This window comes from Lithobates pipiens, unplaced genomic scaffold (genome assembly GCF_037356315.1).
Source record: "Lithobates pipiens isolate NorthernLeopardFrog02 unplaced genomic scaffold, aLitPip1_a1.2 Scaffold_23, whole genome shotgun sequence".
Lineage (NCBI taxonomy): Eukaryota > Metazoa > Chordata > Amphibia > Anura > Ranidae > Lithobates > Lithobates pipiens.
Window position 1 is genome coordinate 216,806,198 of NW_027507785.1, and position 23,685 is coordinate 216,829,882.

At 39.8% G+C, this 23,685-nt stretch overlaps 2 protein-coding genes across 2 annotated transcripts in view; one reads left to right on the plus strand and one right to left on the minus strand.

Moving 5' to 3' along the window:
• LOC143928158 (putative ferric-chelate reductase 1) overlaps nt 1–2,287 on the plus strand; it is a 69,146-nt gene extending 66,859 nt beyond the window's left edge. The window contains exon 16 of the mRNA XM_077452851.1: nt 1,312–2,287. Within this exon, the coding sequence (XP_077308977.1) occupies nt 1,312–1,404 (93 nt within the window). The 3' untranslated portion in view covers nt 1,405–2,287. The remainder of the gene's footprint in view (nt 1–1,311) is intronic.
• Nucleotides 2,288–12,563: 10,276 nt separating this feature from the next.
• Nucleotides 12,564–23,685, minus strand: part of PALMD (palmdelphin) — a 95,487-nt gene continuing 84,365 nt past the window's right edge. Inside the window, exons 6-8 of the mRNA XM_077452852.1 lie at nt 21,529–21,642; nt 18,622–19,614; nt 12,564–14,588 (exon numbers count right to left, since the gene is read on the minus strand). Coding sequence (XP_077308978.1) covers nt 14,545–14,588; nt 18,622–19,614; nt 21,529–21,642 — 1,151 coding nt within the window. The 3' untranslated portion in view covers nt 12,564–14,544. The remainder of the gene's footprint in view (nt 14,589–18,621; nt 19,615–21,528; nt 21,643–23,685) is intronic.

Genomic DNA, 23,685 nt, shown 5'->3' on the forward strand with positions numbered 1-23,685 from the left:
CACCTGGAAGGGCTAATGACCCTACTGGTGTGGTTTTTTTTTTTTTTTGGGGGGGGGGGGGGGGGGGTTTATGCTGTAAGAACAGGAAGTGATGGGAAATCTCTGCAATAAAACAAAGACAAAGAAAAATTCCTAGCTCAACTTTCCAACCTGCAACCAACCAAACTATCCTAATGCCCCATACACAAGGTCGGACATTCCGACAACAAAATCCATCGGATTTTTTCCAACGCATTTTGTCTCAAACTTGTCTTGCATACACCCGGCTGCACAAAGTTATCGGAAAATCCAATCGTTCAGAACGTGGTGATGTAGAACATGTACGACGGGACTATAAAGAGGCCAGTAGCCAATAGCTTTCATCTCTTAGTTTATTCTGAGCATGCGTGGCACTTTGTCCATCGGAATTGTCTACACACGATCGGAATTTAAACAATCAGATTTTGTGGTCGGGAAATTTTAGATCCAGCTCTCAAACTTTATGCGTCAGAAAATCCAACGGAAAAAGTCAGATGGAGCCCACACACAATTGGATTTCCCGACAACATGATCCGATCGCACATTTTCCGTTGGAAAATCCGACCGTGTGTATGTGTGTGTGTTTAGTTTGCACATATTTGCAAATGCATAATTTATTGCATATACAATATATAATGCGTAAGCTTCAGAGACAGTGACAAGGCACCCCAGTATTGTCGGCAGTCCTAACTCTATAAACTTGGAGAGCCTCAATAGTAGGAGCACATATAAAGTAATCTCTCCTATTGTGGGGAAGGTTTAGAACAGGGATATGCAATTAGCGGACCTCCAGCTGTTGCAAAACTACAAGTCCCATCATGCATCTGCCTCTGGGTGTCATGCTTGTGGCTGTCAGTCTTGCTATGCCTCATGGGACTTGTAGTTCTGAAATAGCTGGAGATACGCTAATTGCATATCCCTGCTTTAGAACATATGACAAAACTTTATTGCTTTTCATATCTTCTGTCTTCGCTCTTTCCATTTCTCATATAGGCTTCATAGGGACAGAAAGTGAGGCAAAATCTGTTCAATGTAAGGTCACAGACTAATACCTGGCAGAAATATTAACTCCTTCCAACACTAGCCAACATTTAAATGCTTTGACTAGAGCTAGGCTTAATTCAGTTCCCTCACTCTGTGGTCAGCATCACTGTTAGATTTTATTATAAGGTTTTTTGTGTTGGCTTCAGCGCCTGTAACGCTCAAATTCAGCACCAGAGGGCGTAGCTGTCTTCCTATGTTGTGCTCCATCCCCATTACTGGTATGCCTAACTGCTATTTTTATATTGTCAGGGACACACCTTTAAGAAGATTGTGCTGACAATATACATCTGTGGAAACTTTGCCTTTTTGATAACGTTCCTGGCTGCGATCTACCAACTTTGACCACACTCAGGACAACTAGCCTTTATTACTACAGCAATTACAGCAACTGTGCAAAACTGCTTTCATCTGCCTGCGTGTCATAAAAGTCTGGACATTTGATGATGCTGTAAGGATGACTCCGAGCTACCGTCTGATAAACGAGTAATTCACCTCCATTCCTTAAGAGACTGTTTTAATCAAATAATGGAGTGCCTTTAAAAAGTGATAACCATGTATAGGTTATTTTTATATTTTTCTGGGTTAAAAGGTTGTGCTGTTCAGGTGTTCAGTGAGCAGGGTAAATAGAATCGGATCTATTCATATAAAGAAAAATTAATTCAGAATATTTGTAGTGTGCCTATAACAAAGGAGCTCCTGTTTCCAAGCAAACAGAAGATGAGTTGAACCTTTCACTGAGAAATATGGAGACGGTCGTGGCAGAACTCCTTCCTAAAATTCTAGTTACCTGGCTGTTTCGGGGCTTCACAACGGAGTTGGACACGCAAACCAAGCATATAGAAAATGAAGTCCTAAATCTTTTTCTGCACAATTGATTCCTGGTCTAGAAGTATGCCATTGGATTGATGTGACTTTTAGGGCAGTTGAGCAGTGGTGGCCTCCATACATTACCCGCCCCCCCCCCCCCCCCCCCCCGGATTTTTTTTGAAAATCCTTGCACAATTTGTTCGCAAGTAACTATTTGCAACTGCAATGCAAAGTAGCATAATTCATATTTACCAATCCGATAAAAGGGAATATTTAACCGCTATGAATTATCGCGTGAATGGAACTACGTGTACCTAGAAGTATATATCTGTCTTAGTTAATGCATGTACAGAATGAACAGCAAATCAGCCATGCACAATTATTTTTTCTAATGCAGCACACCACAACACATGGTAGTGTGTTGCAATGCATGTGCTTGGATTAATGCATAGGGGTGCCATTCACAATGAATAACGCCTCATAACTGCTAACGCATGTAACCTGTGTTAATGTACATTGCTGTAACGTGTACATTTCTACAACACGCCACATGGGAATGGGGTGACTAGGTCCTTAGTCTTGTATTCTAGTGCTGTATAATTGTCATTTTGACTTGGCAGATGTCAGTCTTGAAAATATAGTTGAGTGTGTGTTTTTTATCATACAGAGTTGATGGCCAACCACTATACCTTTTCCAATTTGTTCAGCAATGTGGGTAGGTCTATCGGTGAGCAGAAGTCCTAGGGTGACACTTCTGGCAATTTGTATTACTCAGGGACTGTCTGATCACAATCTCCATGCACTGCACATCTGATGAATAGCTGAATGAGGAAGTCATGCTGTCTGGTGGAGTCTTTTTAATGTAAAATTAAATCGGTGCAAAAAAGTGACTCTCTTTAATATCTGAAAGGTATCCAACAAGGTTGGCAAAAGCTGCACTTTTCCACCCAAAGCTAAAATGGATTTGTTGCTGGGAAACAAAGAATTGAAAATTGTTGATAAAGTGTAATTGTATCTTCTAATTTTGTCCCTTTGCCTTGGCCTGCAGCCCCATGACAGCCTTATATTTGCCTTCTCCAATCCAGCAGGATATTGCTCACTAAATCACACAGCCACTTGTCAAAATGGTTCTAGCCAGGCTGGCACATGTACTCTGCACTTTCTTTGGTGCATGTGTGGGTTTGTCGGGAACCATTTCACAAGCAGCTTTTCAATTTAGTTTGTAAAATACTTTATATCCCTAGATCTATGGACAGAAAGGGTGTTTTACTTTAAAGCTACCCTTAAATGGGTATTTTAGACCAGGGTGGAAAAACTTAGTATGGAATTCAGGAGTAAGTCTATCCAATCTGGGGGCCAGCTCAATTTTTTAGAAGCCAACCCCAATGACCACAGGTAGAGAAAACCTCAAATGTTAGGTGTCAGGTGTAATTTTTAAAGGGCTTTAGCTACTTGGCTGCTGGGATTTGTCCAGCCCTTTTTTTAGACTTTTTAATTGCAAATCAGCCTTCCTTTACCCATCAAACCCTGCAAACAGTACTTGTGTGTGTCTAGATAATCTGTCAGACATTGGCCTAAACATTGGCGGCCCAATCTGTACATGTGTGGCTGGCTTTGAGCCTAGTACACACGTACAGAAAATCAGCAGGTTCAGCATGGCTTTCAGTACATGTGTACCACTGCTGTCTGTTCAACAGAAGCCGGTCTAAGGCTGAATTCACACCTATGCATTTTTAGTGCTTTTTTCATTTTGAAGATTTGCACAACAGAACGTGTTCCATAGGAAACCATGGTAAATGGACTGTAGTACAAATCTGCAAAAAGCACTAAAAATGCATAGTGTGAATCCAGCCTAACAACCAATTTCTGTCTAATAGTCTTGCTGGAATATCAGCCTTTAATCAGCACTTGCAACCAATGACTGCAAGCACTGATCAGTGTATTCTGGTGGGGGTGGGGAGGAGTCCCCAGTCAGAATACAATAGCACAGCGGTGGGAGATTCCCGCATCACACATTGTTGTGATGTTTTGTTTTTCTTTTTGTTTTGTTGCTGTTTGAACAAAAAAACACAGCTTTATATTGGAATCATTTTAACCGATTAGCCATCATCAAATTCAGAAAACAGTATGAAAACAGTATGAAGGAGATTGTATAAAACAAATCCATGATTTCAATCTGCTCTTGAAATTTGCTTTATTAACAGAAGTATAAGGTTTGCTTTAAAAAAAAGTTGACTTGTGTCAGTAATTATGAAATATGAAAATTATATTTAATGAGCAAAATTCTGGTAGCTGTTAGAAACCAGCAAAACTTTTTTTTTTCCTTTTTAACTGTATAAATGATAGTTGGAGGCTGATTGTTTTTCTGCAGGCGACAAGAACATTTCATCATGGTTTTTATACACAAGCCCTAAATTGTTATAGAATTGCTATTATTTTAATAAAATGCTCAGGAAATATCTTTAAATAATTTATTTGAAATGTCTTTGCTATATTTGTAATAGTCGGGGAGACTCCTGGTCTCCCTGACATGTTGTATATGAATCATTAATACAGGCTGTTAATATTTGTACATATTTGATATGTAAAATAAAGTACCAATACCTGTACAGAAATTCAGATACTGCGTTGGTTCGTTTTCCTGTTCTTAGACATTTTAGGTAGAAGGGTATAGAAGTGACAGGTAGTGGTAAACGTTAATGAGATTACTAATAAAGTTTTTGTGCCAGAAAATACAGTATATAATATATATTAAACTTTTTTTTTTTTTTTTATCATTCACTTCAATAGGTTCCCAAAGTGTGTATACATTTTGGTGCACTTAAAGTGGATGTAAACCCTCACATATACTCAGTGAAGTGAACAGCCTCAGTTGATACACAGAGATGAAACAAATCTTACAGTGCCTTGAAATTTTCCACATTTTGTTACAACCAAAAATGTAAATGTATTTAATTGGGATTTTATGTGATAGGGCAACATAAAGTGGCACATATTTGTGAAGTGGAAGGAAAATGATAAATGGTCTTTAACATTTTTTACAAATATCTGAAAACCATGGTGTGCATTTGTAGTTGGCCATCCTGAGTTAATACTTTGTAGAACCACGTTTTGCTGCAATTACAGCTGCAAGTCTTTTTGGGTCTGTCTCTACCAGCTTTGCACATCTAGAGAGTGACATTTTTGCAGATTCTTCTTTGCAAAATGGCTCAAGATCTATCAGATTGGATGGAGAGCATCTGTGAACAGCAATTTTCAAGTCTTGCCACAGATTCTCAATTGGTTGTAGGTCTGGACTTTGACTGGGTCATTCTAAAACATGAATATGCTTTGATCTAAACCATTCCATTGTAGCTCTGGCTGAATGTTTAGAGTCATTGTCCTGCTGGAAGGTGAACTTCCACCCCAGTCTCAAGTCTTTTGCAGACTCTAATGCTGAGTACCCATGGTCGGAATTTCGGCCAGCAAAAGATTACGTTATTTCGTTACGACGGGACTACGTTCACGCTAGTAGCCAATAGCTTTGGTGTAGGAATTTGATCTGAGCATGCGTGGCACTTTGTCTGATCGGAATTCTCTACACATGATCGGAGTATGTCCGATCGGAGCATTTTGTCGGAAAATTTTACCAACAAGTTGGAAACTCGGATACTCTGACAGAAACAGTCTGATGTAGACCACACACACAGTAGGAATATCCGACAAAACGGTCCGATCAGACACATTCCGTCGGAATCTCCGACCATGTGTACAAGGGCTTAGAAGCAGCTGTAGTGTTACACTATAACTGCAGCATTGAGGTGAGCATGCAGGTTTGTTTTTGTCTTACCAACCCCCAAACTTCTCCTTTTTAAGCAAAATTTGAAAAGTGGGCATGCTCAACAAGCTGAGGAAAATCAAGAAAGAGTGTAAATATAATTGACCTAAAAACAATTGGTAACATCCTTACTGGGTGGTTAAAGAGTAAGTGCCCATTCACACCAGAAACTGCACATTTCCATGCATTTGTTGCAAGTTTTTATTCGCATTTACAGTTGACGCATGTCTTCCATCCACGTTTGTCCTTTGAGGTCACTTCCTTCCTCTGTCTTGCTTTGTGCTTTTATCGGTAATGTGTTAAATGCTTTTGCATGCATTTTTGCATGTTTGCAATGTGGAACAATAGAGCTTGTACTTTTTTCACTGCACTGTAATGGTGTGAACTATGCCTATAGGATAACCTGGATTTTGAACTGTCTATGCAGTAGTAATGCAGTCAAAAGTGCATACAACTGCATCTGGTGTGAATAGGCCCTAGAAGTGGTGCTGGCATTTACCTTTTCTGAAAAAAAAAATGTTTCTCTAGGTTCAATTCTGCGCTGGCTTATGTCAGAATCCCTAGGCACCTGGCTCTTCTAAAGAGGCAGGGCAGACCACTGATTCTGCCTGGCAACAGTTCAGATTTGTTTTATAGACATGAGCACAAAAAGAAGCCTGATGCATCACATTCTCCAGCAAAGGAAGTATTCCACATTTTTTTTTTCCCAACCCAGCAAGACTTAACATACATGTTGGCTAACAATTGCAGGAGTATTTAAAGGGTAACTCGACTTTCGTGGGGAAAAAACAAATCGCAAAAAAAGAAAAATATAGAGTATACAATTGCGACACAAGTCATATTGTAATTGAATGTTATTAAAGATTACCTTTCCTTTTCAATCTGAATCCCCTGTAGTTTACTGAAAAATGCAATCCAATATGGCTACCTGGAGGTGTTCTGTACATAGAATGTGTGCTGAACACCCCCCAAAAAAAATTATTTTCTGCTTGTGTGATTGGCTCACCAATTATACCCAGAAGTCTGCCTAATGCCGCGTACACACAATCAAACAATCCAGCGGAAAAGTCCGGAGGACAATCTCCCCGTGTGTGGGCTCCGGCTGACTTTTTTTTTTTTTTTTACCCAAAAGTCCGGCGGACTAAGAAAGTAGTTTGATACAAGTCAGATTTCATGCACCCCCTGGAACGAAAATTAAATTTTTAGTGAGATATTTCCAATAGGAAATCCCATCTAAAGGGATGCAGGCCCAGCAGCTTTCCTTATTAATGCCCTGCAGGTGCCACAGCTGATTGATAATTATGAAACCACTCCCATTAGATTCACTTCCCCATATGGGCACAGACAAACGCACAGAAATCTTCAGAATAACAAAAGGTAGGAATCTGCAACAAAGGTTCTTATAATCCTTGCAATGCACATAGATCACCCAAGGGTGAATGTTTTTTTTTTTTCAACAAAAGTGGAGTTATGCTTTAATTGTATTAGAGAGAGAAAAAAAGAGTATGCTAACGGTTAAAACATGTCAAAGCGTAATGTCCAAAAATACACCATTGTTCCCTCTTACACTATTTATTCCCCCAATACTTGGAAATCATACAACACAAATAAGTACGTGGAGGTAAGCACAACAGAAAACATATACAAGACAGATTAAGGCACAGTCCCTTTTTAACAATATTTGAGCGTAAATATGAGTAATTTATTTGGCATAATATGTGCTGGTCACGACTAGTATTGGCAGAAAAAAAATCAACAGGCTTCACCGGGGTGTTTTGGATTTTGGATAATGCATTCAATGACCAAAAAATACCTCTGCAGGTGAATGTTCATAATGCAGTGTTTTACATCTAGATCTAATACTTGTGATAGATGACAATAAAAGTGTACATGTTAGAACTTTTTAACACTGTTAAACATAATAAAATTAGTAACAGAAATATGGTAGCGTGTACAAGTTGCCTGGTTTTGTCGAGAAACATCTTATAGCACAAGCTCAAAAAGTTTTATGGGGGGGGGGGGGGGGGGGGCACTTAGTACTGAAGGTTTAGAACTTCTGTTGTTTTTTTTTTTTAAGTCTGTCTCCATTGGGGGAATTTCTTCTCAATTCCTGTTCCTGAGTGTCACCTAAATAAGGAATGAAACTCTTTTTCTACACTTAAATGTATTTAGAATACTATAAACATTCACAAGGATACTGTATGCCGTAAAATATCAGATGATATTATCTGCTCTCTGGAGATCTAAGGTTACTGCCTTGCTGGGTAAAGCAGGACTAATGTTCTAAATGAGAGAGATCATTTGGCTGGTATTTCCCAAGAGAGGTGGTACCTTTTATTTTGGTCATCGGCTATCAGGCTATTTTACTATAAAGTCTTCAAGTGCAGGGTTTCCATCCTAGGGTAGGTGTGCCTCAAAGGATACTTGAAAACAGTGGTGGCCTGTCCATACAGGGCGCAGGGGCTCCAACCCCCTAATCCATGCACCCGACCCTTAATCTACATGCAGGGTGCCGGACGCATGGATTTTTGTGGAGTTTTTTTTTATCTTTTGATGCACGTGATTAGAGCCTGAGGCTCTAATTGGCTTAAAAAAAGAGTGGGCTCGGGGCACAGAGCACTGCGCCCCGAGCCTTCCCAGTTGTGTGACAATAGCGAATTAATATTCACTATTGTCTTCCTGATTTTCCCCCTGGCAAACCAGAAAGTGGGTCCTGAAACCCGATTGATCAGGTAGTCTTAAGATTTCCGCCTAATCGGATCTCAGGACCCACTTCTAGTTCGGCCAGGAGGAGAAGCAACAGCCCCATCCGTCTCCCGCAAGGAGGGGGGATTCGCCCCCTTCCCATCCATCTCCTGTGGTGGGGGGCTTCACATTAGTTTGCCACCACCGCCTAAAATATTGAGCATCAGTCTGCCACTGCTTCAAAACATTTTTTTTTAATGGCAGAAAAGGGCTGTGGCAGTGCCAGGTACCTAAAGCATTATTAAACCAAAAATGTAGTTTATTGCAGCTTACCAATCATTAAATGCATATCAAGTGTCTGCATATGTTCTTTTTATTTTTTTATTAGGATTTGCACAGACACCAGCATTGTCAGTATGGTGTAAGTGGTAGAGTAAATGTACTAGCAGATTTAAATGCACAAAAAAATTGATGCCAAACTCCAGCTAGTACTTTTTATTCAGTTACAGCAAACTGATTTTTTTTCTATTTAGGATAAAGGTTTTACATTCATTTATTAAAACTAATCATTGAAAGCACCCCTGCCAGTGTTAAATCGATTGTTTCCTCTCTATAAACTGATGCATCTGCAGGAGAGCTTGTTCTTATAAAAAAAACAGACTTACTGATCGGATCACCAGGTGAAAAGAGAAGGAAGAAAGCCTAAAAAAGAAAAATAATGCAGCCATCACAGCTAAGTATTGTTAAGGCGCAATATAATGTTTGCTTTTGGGTTTAAAACTGCTTTAATTCTGTTTGTTTGGTCCACGAAGTACAAGGCTGTGGCAGGGGCAAGTCTGTCACCATGTTTTCAGACACTTATTCTATAGTTGCAGCTGCCTGCACCTCAATTGGTCCCTGCTGGAGTGATATGTTCTTTTCCCATATTAAGTGTGGATGTTGCCTTTTGTGCCTTGGTGTGAAAATTAAGTAGCATAGAACAAAGACTGTGAGACCCAAGTCCTGGGCAGCACAGGAATTGCCATGACCCACCTTATCTCCAAGTCCATTAAGTTGCCTCCTTAAGATAAGACCCACTCCACTAAATTCCCATGGAGCATTGAAAGCATTGTGGCCCTCCCTAAATTGCAACATACAGGGGAGCCGCCAGACTTGTAAAATTGCTCCATCTGCATCCTCCATGGCCCAGTCACCCATTGTGGAGAAATGCCTAGCCTCCCAACCCACAACAGCCCCAAAATACAGGCAATGCAGTGTCACAAAATAAAAGAGGCGCCTTCATAGAAAAAATGGCTGCTAGTACTAATAGTAAATATACTCAAACCTTTGCTATGAAATATAATAAAAAGTGCAGTGCTCAAAAAAAGAAAATGTCTGGAATATTCTTCACCAGGCCTGTGCAGTTTACAGAGGAGAAGCTGAGTTGGATGCTCACTTTGAGAACCTATTGACAAGAGCTGACAATGCAAAGAACTAGACTGAGAAGATCCTGCGCCAGACAGAAGTTCTCTTACAGCCCTATCCTAGTGCATGGGTTGAAGAATTCTTGTGTGAGAAGTTGAACAGAAAATTCCCCTCTTGAGGGACAAATGGAGAATTGCGGCGTCAGTACATGAGGCTGCTAATGACTTTGGACCAAGCTCCCCATTTGGACAAACGCTCATCAAGGTTGGAGAGACTCGGAAACATTTAGGAATTGCAAGAGACTTCCCTCTTCAAACTATTTTTTTACCCCTCTGTGCAATTTCCTAAAAGGTATCTGGAAAACCATTTCAAAGGAGAGAAGAATCTTGCAGTACTGCTGCTTAGATCTGGATGCCTGCAAAGCATGGGAAGACAAAAGCACCAGAGCCCAAACCTGTGTCCTACCATTCATTTGGATGTTACTATGTGATACATACCTCGTCAGGGCCATATTGGGAGGACCACTTCCTTAAAAGGACCGTTCTTAAAGTATGAATTGCTGGGACCTGATGATTTCTACTGTGCCTTTTTGCTGTTCACATTTTTGTGCAGCAATCTGATTTGTACTCGGAGTCCGTGTTGAGTGCATTGGACTGCTGGTGGCACACACCGTTGAGAAATTTAACTATATATTTTTTGTTAAGATCACGTTTATTTCACTTTTACTTTTTATTTTTTCACTATATTCTTTCAATACTACACTATATATACAATTTTTTACCCTATTTGTAGGGTGCGTCTGTTCCACATAGTCCTGCCAAATATCTGTTGTTTTCAATGGTAAAAGAGTCCAAGACGTTGCCATCTCTATAGGGTCATCTTTTAAAAGGGACTGTCTCCAAGGTCATAAAGTTGGTTTTTGGATGATGTCACTGCACCCAGGTTGCTGCCTAGAATTTGTGCAGCCATATTCTCTGGTGAGTACATTGGATTGGTGGTGGGACACTTTGAGGAATTTGTTGGAGAGTTCAGAAAGACTTGTATATCACTGAGAGGTGTTAACATCCCTATGAGCTATCACTAGCAAAGATTTGTATATACTGTACATGGACTACTTTTTTTTTCTATTTAAATATTTTAAAACATATTTTTGGGGAAAGTTTGCACTTCATGACACATTCCACACTTTTTATTATAATCCGATGTCACAGGCTGCACCCCAAACAGGCCCAAATATAACACTGCACACACCACTGCAATGTGGCACACCCCAAAGAACTCCCCAGCCTCTGTCTTTCATCCCACTTACACCAGCAAAGCTCTATTTTTATCCTCGTACTGACACCTACACAGTGGCATTTTACCTTCCACTTTAAGCCCTTCTCACTGTTGGTGCAATTTAGTCACATCCGTCATTCAGTGTGATGTGATATTTGTACTGCTATTGGCCCAACCCCCACTGAGGGGTACAATTTATACAAATAGGTTGCCAAGGGGTACCCAAGTGGGAAAAAAAGGTGGGGGACCACTGATTTAGTGGCTCTACATTTCTGTTAGTATATGGCAAGTGTAATTTTACCCCACCTTTGTTTTAAAGATCTTGGTGTTGGATGCAGCAAGGTTGTGGATAAATAACAGTAAGGGAGGATTTTACCTGGGACAAAATTTGCAAATAAACATGTACATACTGTATAATAGTACTTAAAAAAATGATCCACACGATCACTCTCCTTAGCATTTTTGTTGATGGAGAATAATTGTGGTCAAATAAAAGTCTTTGTCACAGAATTTGTAGCTGATTTACTGAAACTAGTTTCATGTGGCACTAGCAACAAAATCTCCTGCCTTGGTCAATAATCACGTTATCCAATGCACCCGCTGATGATCATGGTACATCAGCAATTGGTAGCTACCTACAAACGAATTTCAGGCACTTTGGGTTGTCTACTTTTTACTGTAGAGCTCCAGTAGAAATCAGCCTAAACAAGAACTATAAGAAAAACCTTTTTGTCATTTTGGATAGAGCAAGGGAGGGTTATACCCCTATTAGGTTTATTTTTGCCATCCTTGTCCCATTGGAAAGATTTACCTTCACTTCTTGTCCCATAGCCAAACAGGAGAAATCTCTGCAAATTAAGAAAATCTCTTGGGGGCCCCTAGGTCACCAGAACTAGTGTCCCTATTGAAAGATTTCCCATCTATTGCTTATCTTTTAATGATAATGGTCAATTGGACAAAGCGAGAGGGTGAATCTCCCTAACAGGGACACAGCAATAAAAACTAACAGGTGTTCTAAACCTTCCTCTCTCTATCCAAAACCAAAACAAAAAAGTTTTTACTTTAGTTATACTTTAAAGATCAATTCGAATACCCTTCTTTAGTGCCAAGCTTATGTTAATGTGCTGTTTTGAAGCTGCCTAACAGTTTTTTAATAACTACTATGCAAAAATACCTGTGCTCAAGGTTAAGTCACTTCGTGGATGAAAAGTGGATATTTTCCATAATGGCACTTGTGAATATAGGAGGATCTGCTGTTGAATTAATCAACATTTTGTGCAATCGAAAGTTTGTGTCTCGGGCTGTTGAGATTATTTTTCTTCTTGAAAATTGTGATTCACAATAAATATGTATGAGGATTTTTGTCTGGAGTTCTGTGACAATAAGGTTTTATTGTTTACTTAAAGCAAGTAAAAAGAGCAATCTATCCTGAATGCCATACGAGGGCTTGGATTAATTTGTAAATCATTTACAATTTTTAACACTGATGCTAAAATATGAAAGCAGAACAAAAGAAAGAAAATGCATTTATTTGTCAAGTGATATCTTCTGCAATTGCAACTGTCCATAGTCAGTAATAGTTACATAAGAGGAATGGTAATGATATATGCCCATTGCCATACTGGTTATTGTCTGGAGCAAGTTGTTTCATACATGGAATAATCCTGTTTGCAATGCAACTGAATGGAGAACATGGAATGAGTCTTAGTGATGGGTTCATCCAAAGATTTTCCACTATACTTTGATCTCTTTGTCTTATGTGAAATGCCTTTCATGCTAGATAGACTCCAAAATGAATTTCACCTACAGTCTGCCTATTTATGCTGAACTGTAAAGCAAACACCAGTACAGCAGCCAATGTTGTCTTCTTATTTAATGAATTAGCTGGGTAAAAATATATTTGTGGGCATGCCAATCAACAAAAAATGGCTTCCTCACCAGTGTTTCAAAGTATTTTAGGAAGGAGGAACAGTCATCAGGTATCAGAAATACTTTCTGAAGCGGTTCATACACAAGTAGGTTGAGTTATGTAGTCCTTCTGGTTCTCGGTTATGAATAGCCAAGTTACAATATATTTAGCTACATTCCCATTTAACTGCATCCACTTGCCTTGTGGACCTTCATACAAAGTCTTCTTAAATCTCATCATGTCTATAGTTCCTCTAAAAAAGGGGTAGCATCTATATGTTTCGGTTGTCAACAGAGAAGGTCTAAAATATTTGCGCTTATGTGTGGTCACCTTGATACTTGTCTTTCCAGTGACATCATATTATACTGGAAGCCAACAAAAGCAGAAGCTATAGTAAAGATAATGGGATTATCACCTATATTGATCTACAGCCACCAGCATTCCAATTTTGCCCTAAAGGTTATACTCATGGTGGTAATGGAATGCAATAAATGGAATAATCAGTTTACTTTTTGCTTTCAGCCCTACTATATTTTATGTAGCAGTTTTACCTTTATCACTATTTGGTCATTTTGAAAATTTTGTGAGAAACAAACATTACTGAAATTTGTAACTTGATCATGTACTGCATTTTAAATTTGTAATTTGATCATGTACTGAGAATTTATGATGGGCTGCTTGAAACTCTCATGGTAGTCACGGTAGCTCAAACAGTATATGGGATGAAAACAACTCCCATGACTTGTCAAAATCCATTCAGACATTAACTAGACAGAATAAAACATCTGGTTATACAAAAGCATCTGTCAAGTATATATACAGTTATCCTACAGCTGTTGCCATCATTTCCTGTGCAATACTGTTGCATCCGTTTCCTGTTCAACTTAAAGACTAAACATTTGAATTTTCAGTTAATATACATGTATGGCCAAAACATTTAAGAGCCCTTCCAGCCTTTACATGAGTCAAGTGGCTGGAACTTCAGATGCCTAAGCACCTTTTATGTCTGAATATATAATCTGATGTAGTACAACAGACAACATTCGGGAGTCAGCATTGTTCAAGAACCCATCACCACTGTCAGTGCAGTACTTGTCTGCTTCACCGACACACACAAAAAGAATAATTCATCAGTAATTATGTAACTCTCAATTAGTATGATTATGATGCATGTTTGATATTTAATTTGCCAGCATTCTTTCATGATGTAAGACCAAGCTTGGGAATAGGTGGAAAATTCAGACAATTCTTGCCTGGATCTGCTTCTGTTTACATGACTAAGTAAATGCAATAACAAATGACACTGACAGCATGTATCTTCCTGGTTACATAAGGGATCGCCTTCCATTATCAAAACAAAATAAAATATTCCTATATAAAAACACATGAGCTTGCATAGCAATAGACAGAAAGCTGAAGTATAGGAGATGAACACCAGTGACTCTCCAGCTATCGTTGAACCACTGGAGCACCATGAATGGGTTGTCTGTCGCAGGAACAAGAAGAAAGTCCATGTAAAACTAGTATACACAAAAATTCTGGGGATCTTCTTCATCCATATCTCTTTATGTAGTTATGAGTCTTATATCACTTTTTTCCCCAGCTTGGCCATTCTAATCCTCAATGCTGTAGACAAAAAGAACAGAATCAGAGCCATATTTTCTTTATGTAATTTATATAAAAAAAAAAGGAAAAAGCTGGTTTGCCAACTGTTGAGATTTTTTTTAAATGGAAAGTTAAAAGCACTTCCAAAGTGGGATCGCATAACACATCAAAATGTTCCTGTAAACTTTTTTTTTTTTTTCCTGAAAGGTAATCTGTTAGGGTAGTTGTTAGCAAGCTTAGCAAAGGTTCCTGTCTTAGCAGGACAATGGCATTGGCTGTATTCCAGAAATGGTGTTAGGTCCACGGCAGTTACTAACAGTGCATGATGTTACATAGGACTTCTATAGACATAAGTCCTGGTTAGGAGCCTCAGCCATCACAAGTATCATATCCATCTTGAAATGAAACTTCACAACTGTTTGTACACCCTTCCTTCCCATGCTCCTTCATATATTAAACTGCAGTCAATTCTGCAGGCACAATTCAACTGATGAAAGATCCTATTTGAGGAAATATCTTTCCATAAACATGCATGCTCTGCCCATTCCAGTTTTCATGTTTATATACATAAAACAAAAATGGGATAGCTGGAGCACACCCATAGCTAGCATTTTAAATCACCACAACCCCCTCTTCCCCCAGACTTTAGTGCCTTCCCTCTCTTCACTCCTTAATTGTGGAGGGCTGATAATAACATTAGAAATGTGTTGTGCCGTGTACACACGATTGTAAATTAGGCCAGCAAAAGACCGATGAGAGCTTTTGGTCAGAAAATGTGATCGTGTGTATGCTCCATTGGACTTTTGCTGACCGAATTTCGGCCAGAAAAAGATTGAGAGCATGTTCTCAATTTTTCGGTTGGAAAAAGTTCCTATCCGTAAATCCGTTCGTGTGTATGCAATTCCGACGTGCAAAAACTCACGCATGCTCAGATTCAACTACGAGATGGAAGCTATTGGCTACTGGAATTCCGTCAGGAAAACCAAAAATTCCGATCGTGTGTAGGTGGCATTACTGTCACTAAAGGCTAAGTTCACCTTTGATGGAAATAAATAAATACACGTGATTTTGCATGTAAACAAATGTGTATTTATTTAATTTTTTTCATAGAAGCCTGTGGATCAGTGGATTGTGGTTGCTATCTCAGATTCCTGCAGACACTACCTATACCACTCTGCCAGTTCCTCTGTATGGGCAGACAGTTACTGAGCTGCAGGAAGTGTCAATGGACTATAAGAGGGCGCTGACCGGCGCACGCTTAGTCCATTGAGAACTACAAGTCCGTCTGCCACAGTGGCAGAAATTACTTGTAGTTGATTCATTCACAGTCGCACCAATTTAAATATTGTGGAGCAGCTGTTACAGGGGCTCTGGGGTAGAGGGGGCTGGTGATTACAAGCATATTCCATGTTATACCCTAAATATGGGTGTAACATGCTGGGAAAGGTAAATCCATCCTTTAAAGTGGAACTAAACCCTCCTATCCTTTGCAGACAAGGAAGCTGCCATCGTAGCCTCTGTTTGATCTGCAGTTCAGTTGCCATGATGCTACACATGTGATTCGTTATGACTAGGGTTGCCACCTAATACCTTTGAAACCAAACACATGTTAACTGTACGGGTTCCGTGGCTGATTAAGGTGGTAATTCAACTGACCTAATGCCTTATCTGAATTAAATTAGGCACAGAAACTGTAATTAAAATGTGTTTGGTTTTAAAGGGGTGAGGTGGCAACTCCAGTCATGACGCTATCCATTTGATGACTTTAAAGTTTGGTTGAATCCATAAGCAAATGTGAGAGTTGTCATTCACAGCATGGCTTTAATGTAACTGTTTGGGAAACCGTTAAATAAGATAGGTTTAATTCCGCTTTGAGCGTCAGTGGCTGTGTGCTGCCTCTAGAAGCCCTGCCGATTTGGGCTATGGCTATGCAGAAATCTGGCTCAGCTTGTATGTGATTACTCTGGCATAGCTGACACAATGATCACATAATCGAAAAACATTTGCCGCAGGTCAGTGACAGCCTGGGGCTGACAGCTACCAGCCACACAAAGTGTCAGCTGTTGGCTTTTTAGAGGAATGGGTTACAAATGTATTCCCAGCATAGAGAAAGCTAATATACAAATTGTAGGTGGAAAGGGGTTACTGGCTGAAGCAGGTGTGCAGACCTAAAATATAAAACACTGGATTTTACCATGCAGGCTAGTGTGAACCTAGGCTTAAAGTCAGAGATCTTCTCATTTGAGTCCCTGAGTAGCATAGCAAACCCTATGGTGTTTCTTTTTAAGTTTGCCAAAAACTGAATATCATACTTGGCTAGACGTTATTCTTTCTGTTGTAATAGGTTTGTTAGATACCTAAGAATATTTTCCTATTTAAATTAAAATACATTAATTGTAATAATTTTATATTGTAAATTTAAACCACACAAAATTATAATACCGTCATGAAAGAAGGCTGTTTCGCAGTGATTTGAATAGGATCACTATTTTGATTGTTAAAATTTATGATTCTTAAGATTTACACATAAGGCTAATCAAATGATTGTGCCGATATCATAAGTAATTCATCCTACATAAAAATCAGGACATGTGTTGAATGTGTAAATATTCTGAAATATATACAGTACTTGTCAATGGAAATAAGTATAAGCAATCATTAACTGTCACTTGAAGATTTTCATGGCATATCGCTTATCACAGTAATAATGGTATCGTTATTTGTAGTCTACAAATTTAATGTAGTTTCTGTATCGCTTGTGTAAAAATGTCTTGCAATAAGAAAAGTAAGTTTAAGAAATATATATATATATAACAGTTCCCTGAGAGTGTTTAATATTTTAGATGTTAAAATGTGAAAATAAGTGCGTGCACAAAGTATACATCCATAGGAGTGCTGTATACTTGCTGTGATCAAGTCTCTACAGGAAAGGCATAGTAAACGTCCTGAGAGTTGAAGACATGTACTCCACACTGATAATTGCTTTCATGAGAGAGCGGTCACCTGACCAAGACATTGTTTCATCAAGAAAGATTACCTCCCCATGCACTTTGTGTCAAGGGGCAAACAGAGAAAACAAGGGCATTGATAATGAAATACTGTATGCAGGCTGCATATGTTGATTTCCTTCTGAAGATGCTACTTACCTGGTTGTCTCTACAATCAATACTTTACACCAGTGGCCTCGAGCAAGCAATTTAGACCAAGGACAGCTGGATCAGGTGGCAGTGGGCAGCAAGAATTTTCAGAAGGAAACTTTGGCAATGTTAGCCAATTATATTTTTTCAGAACAAGCTTCCATAAAAAGACTTCTGAAAATCACTTTGTTATAAAAGTACATAACTAGATCTGGTCCATAAGAAGTTAATGTAAACCAGGACATGTATACACAAGTTTCACGCTTATAAGCAAGTCAGGTACTTTTGCGATGTGTTGCCAAATGTTTGAGTTACTTTAATTTGTCCTCCAGTTGCTTAAGGATCAGCTTCTGCATGGACCAGTTTCTGAGTTGCCTTGAACCGCTTTTTGTTGCTTTTGCATTCATATTGATATGTATGGGGAATAAAAGCAACTCAGATGCAGTATTGAATAAAATATGTAGGTTGCTATCAGTGTGCTCAAAAGCCCTGCCCGGTTTCCCTGAGTTGTTGCAGTAAGTGCAAGTATGAACTGTTGTTCTGTCAATAGGAGGTAAAATCAACAAGTTCTACGTGTTTGTCCTTGTTTATCAGTAAATCTTATATAAAAGATAAATTGCCCATACCAACCAGTCAGATTGCAATTTTCACTTTCCAACTGTCAGTTCCCATAGCAGATTTGAATCTTATTGGTGGTTGTGACTCACTGATAGACAAGTCCTGTATCTACTATAGTTTAAATTCGATTTCTAAATTTAGCAACACCTGAGTTACTAAATCATGCAACTCTAATAATAATAACTCAAAATTAAGCCACATTAAACTTGCATGATAGTTCTGCTAGTACAAGTTCGTAAGAACAAAGCAGGGATGTTACATTATAGAACAGCAATTGCGTTTCTTCACTCGTATCTCACCTGTTAATGATGGGTCCTCAGTTCCATCATCTGTCATCTGTTTGGAAACAGGAACATAGTTATGAGGACCCAGGCTAGATTCTTGTTCTTGTAAGGATATTGAGTTCTTGTAGGGTTGAGGACCATGCAGTGTGATATTGTGTTTGGGTAGTTTATGTGCAACGCTATTTGGCAAAGGAGGATTAGAAATGGGTTCTGCTTTGGTTTCCGGTTGCTTAATCAGTCCTTCCACAGTTGCTTCTTCTTCTTTGTCATTGTCATCATCAATGATGACCAGTTCAGCTCGAATGACTCCCTCGTAATCTGTAAGTGGTCTGCTTTCATTTTCATCAGCATCCTGATAGCCCATGAAAATCATAGTAACTGGCTCAGAGCCATCTATGTAACATGGTGTGGCATGGACAACACTGTGTTGGACGTCATCTTCCATATTGGCAGCAGTAGAGTGTTTGGTGGTGCATCCTTCTGAGTTAACAAACACTGCCTGATGGTAATCTTCTTTCAGTTGTGGTTCTACATGGGTTGATTGTCCATTTTGCATGATAACTTTTGGCTGTGAATAAACTGGGGCTTTTGGCACAGATTGAATCTTTGGGAATATATCTTCCTCTACTGTCGGACTGTGACCATTTTGCTGGTTCACAATGATGGGTGAGTTGTGACCATTTACATTTTGTTGAACCTGCCCTTTATGGAGGGTGGAACTGTTGTAAGGGTTGGAGAACACGGGTTCGTGGTATTCTGTGGGAGACTGTGTGCTCTTCTCTGTAGCTTTCCTTAAGAGTTCCTCTACTTCAATGGGAGCAAGACTGTTTATGTCATTTTTAGCTGTCTTTCCTTCAGAGCTTACAGCAAACACAGACTTCCTGCCATCATCATAAACTTTAACTCCTGTATCTTGAAACTCACTGGAGGGGACCGGGATTGAGGATAACACTATGTTCTTTCCAGTCTTTGTGTCTTTTTCAACTTTGATTTCCATGGCAAATAATGCTGGAACGAAATTACATTGTTATGTAGAATATTCAGGTTTTTGATTTTGATTATGAATAAAGCTGTAAATCTCCCTGTAATAGGCACAGCTAATACAGTGATGGCATTGGCTTTTGGGTCTCATCCCAAGCGGGTGCCCTGCTGCTTAGTGAACACAGGAGGTCACTTGCCCAGCACAGGCGCCATTTGGATAACACATTGCATCTTCTCAAACAATCCAAAGCGTTCTCTGATTGAATGATGTGGAGATCATGGCATCACCGCCCTGCCCCTCCACCTCTTCCAATCAGAGAGCACTTTGCATAGAGTTGCTGTGCAATAGCCTGGAATTCAACTTGGATTTCAACTAAAGATTATATCTGTGTAAAATATTTGTTCTTTAGGTCAGTGGTCATCAACCCTGTCCTCAGGGCTCACAAACAGGTCAGGTTTGCAAGATAACTGAAACACATCACAGGTGATATCATTTGCTGCTCAGTGATTGCAGTATTCTAGTCTGCATCTCCCCAAGTTAATACATAAAACCTGGCCTGTTAGTGGGCCCTGAGGACAGGGTTGATGACCACTGCTTTAGGTGATCATTTAAAAAAAAAAAAAATTATATATATATATATCACTGTATTGTCAAAAATATTGGGACATCTGCCTTTACACACACATGAACTTTAATGGCATCCCAGTCTTGGTGTCCGTGGGGTTCAATATTGAGTTGGCCCACCCTTTGGAGCTATAACAGCTTCAAATCTTCAGGTCTTTGGTGTTCTATCGGGTAGGCAACTTAACTGGATAGAACAACTTTGGGATGAATTAAAGTGAAGACTGTAAGCCAGGCCTTCTTGTCCACCTGTGCCTGACCTCACAAATGCGCTTCTGAAAGAATGGTCAAATATTCCCATAGACACCCTCCTAAACCATGTGGACAGCCTTCCCTGGAAGAATTGAAGCTGTTATAGCTTGCAAAGGGTGGGCCAACTCAATATTGAACCCTGCAGGCTAATGCCACGTACACACGATGGGAATTTCCGACAACAAAACCGTGGATTTTTTTCCGAAGGATGTTGGCTCAAACTTATCTTGCATACACACGGTCACACAAATGTTGGGCAAAAATTCCGAACGTGAGAACGCGGTGATGTACAACACGTACGAGGAGCCGAGAAAAAGGAAGTTCAATAGCCAGTGTGGCTCCTTCTGCTTGATTCAGAGCATGCGTGAACTTTTGTGCGACGGACTTGTATACACATGATCAGACTTTCCGACAAGTTTTGTTGGCTGAAAATTTGAGAACCTGCTATCAAACATTTGTTGGTGGAAATTCCGACAGCAAATGTTCGATGGAGCATACACACGGTCTGACTTTTCAAAAACAAGCTCACATCAAACATTTCCCATCGGAAAATCTGACCGCGTGTACGCAGCTTTTGACTGGGATGCTATTAAAGTTCCTGTGCGTGTAAAGGCAGACATCCCAATATTTTTAGTAATATATTGTATGTGTTGCTGGGCAGCCACTGTTTATGTGCTGCGTTCACTGTGTGCTATCAGCACAGACTGAGCTTTCGCAGTCAGCGCATTGTCTGGGCTGCAGATCAGTAGCCAGATGGACTAGCTTCCGATCATGTGACCACTGTGATAGTGCCAATCTTTCTTCCCACCCTTGAACTGTTCCAAACTATTTAAAGGGACATCAGGGCAGACGGGAAGGGGGTTAAGAGAGTAAAGTTATTCATACTAATAATTCTTCACTATTAACATAATGTGCTTTAATACTATGAATAAACCCTACATAAGCAGCTCTTTCCAAGCACCTTAATAGACACGTCAGCGGATAGTGTGAGTTTTTCAGTACCAGTTTATGTCTGTTAGCAGAGCAAAAAGTAATTAACAGGAAAGTGATACATAAAATAAAGATACCCTTTCTTGGTTCTTCCCCATTCTCAGTATGGGCGCTTTCCATTTTTCTGACAAATTTTGGCTTATAAGAAGGTGGTAGGTCTGGTATGCCAGCATATATATCTTTTATGGGTTCTGTGAAATAAATCATTATTGAGAAAATGAAACATGTATAACAATAAAAGTTCAGGCATTATAGACAGTAAAATCTAGGCAATTTACAACTTGATAATTTTTTGTTGTTCTTATTAAAAAAAAGATTGAAATAAAAAAGTTCAGGGTAGCCTTGTGTAAAGAACACCTGAGATTGCATACGTCTTTATTTGATATTTGATCTGTCATAATTACCCACATGGCTTTCATATATAGAATTGCTACTTTGCTGCTTTGGTGACAAAAACATGGTAAAATTAAACCATGTCCCAAAAAGTCCATGACATCTAGCCCATGCCTAATTCTTAACCTGACCCCATTGACTTTCTTCCTTCTAAAACCATTAAAATGGACCTGTGCCCAGATCATGCATGCTAAAGTATTTGGTTTGTTTTAAAAAAACAAACATGTCATGCTTACCTCCTCTGTGCAGTTGGTTTTGAGCAGAGTGGCCCTGATCCTTCTATTCTGGGGTCACCCAGTGCTGCTCCTGGCTCCTCCTCTTCTCAAGTGCCCCGTCAGAGAAGAGCTGTCCCTCTGAACACCCGTGCGGGTGTGCACCCGTGTCCTGCTGCTGTGTCCATTGACACAGGCAGCAGGACTTGGCCCCGCCCCCAGCTTCTGCGTCATTGGATTTGATTGACAGCAGTGGGAGCCAATGGCTGCACTGCTATCAATTCAATTAGGACCGGAGACACCGGCTTGAGTGGGGGTGCTCGTCTCCAGAGTATGAACGATCGGGCTCAGGTAAGTAAAAGGGGGGCTCTGGGGCGCAGATGCACTACAAGAGGTTTTTCACCTTAATGCATAGAATGCATTGAGGTGAAAAACAGCGAGGGTTTACAACCCCTTTAAGTATAAAGTATACATATTTTTGAAAAAGAAGTAAAACCTCTTTAAAACAAGCCTCCGTTCATCTACATATCTACTGTATAAGCATTGTGAAGAAACAGAGCAGTGGGGGTTAAAGGAAAATTACCCACTTGAAGCCTATACTGACACATTTTGTTTACAGTTTAAAAATCAGCATTTTTTTTCTAGAAAATTACTTAGAATCCCCAAACATATATTATATATATATATATATATATATATATATATATATATATATATATATAGTATCTCACAAAAGTGAGTACACCCCTCACATTTTTGTAAATATTTTATTATATCTTTTCATGTGACAACACTGAAGAAATGACAATGTAAAGTAGTGTGTTTACAGCTTGTATAACAGTATAAATTTGCTGTCCCCCCAAAATAACTCAACACACAGCCATTAACATCTAAACCGCTGGCCACAAAAGTGAGTACACCCCTAAGTGAAAATGTCCAAATTGGGCCCAACGTTTCAATATTTTGTGTGGCCGCCATTATTTTCCAGCACTGCCTTAACCCTTTTGAGCATGGAGCTCACCAGAGCTTCACAGGTTGCCACTGGAGTCCTCTTCCACTCCTCCATGACCACAGCATGGAGCTGGATAATGTTAGAGACCTTGCGCTCTTCCACCTTACGTTTGAGGATGCCCCACAGATGCTCAATAGGGTTTAGGTCTGGAGACCTGCTTGGCCAGTCCATCACCTTTACCCTCAGCTTCTTTAGCAAGGCATTGGTTGTGTTGGAGGTGTGTTTGGGGTCTTTATCATGTTGGAATACTGCCCTGTGGCCCAGTCTCTGAAGGGAGGGGATCTTGCTCTGCTTCAGTATGTCACAGTACATGTTGGCATTCATGGTTCCCTCGATGAACTGTAGCTCCCCAGTGCCGGCAGCACTCATGTAGCTTCATGCAGTGCCTTCTTAAGAGCATTATCCCCCCCCCCCCCCCCCCCGCAGACAATACAGTGCACTGGGGCCCTGTCTACACAATCACGCATGATCTTTCTCCTCTGCAGCCTTTTTCCTCTTCTGTGCTCCACTCAAAACATTACGTTTCATTTCTGCTCTAAAGGTTATTTTCACTAACGCGTAATAAAGTTTATTTTTCGTCACCCTTCTTACACTTCCTCGAACTAGTGGCAACTCTA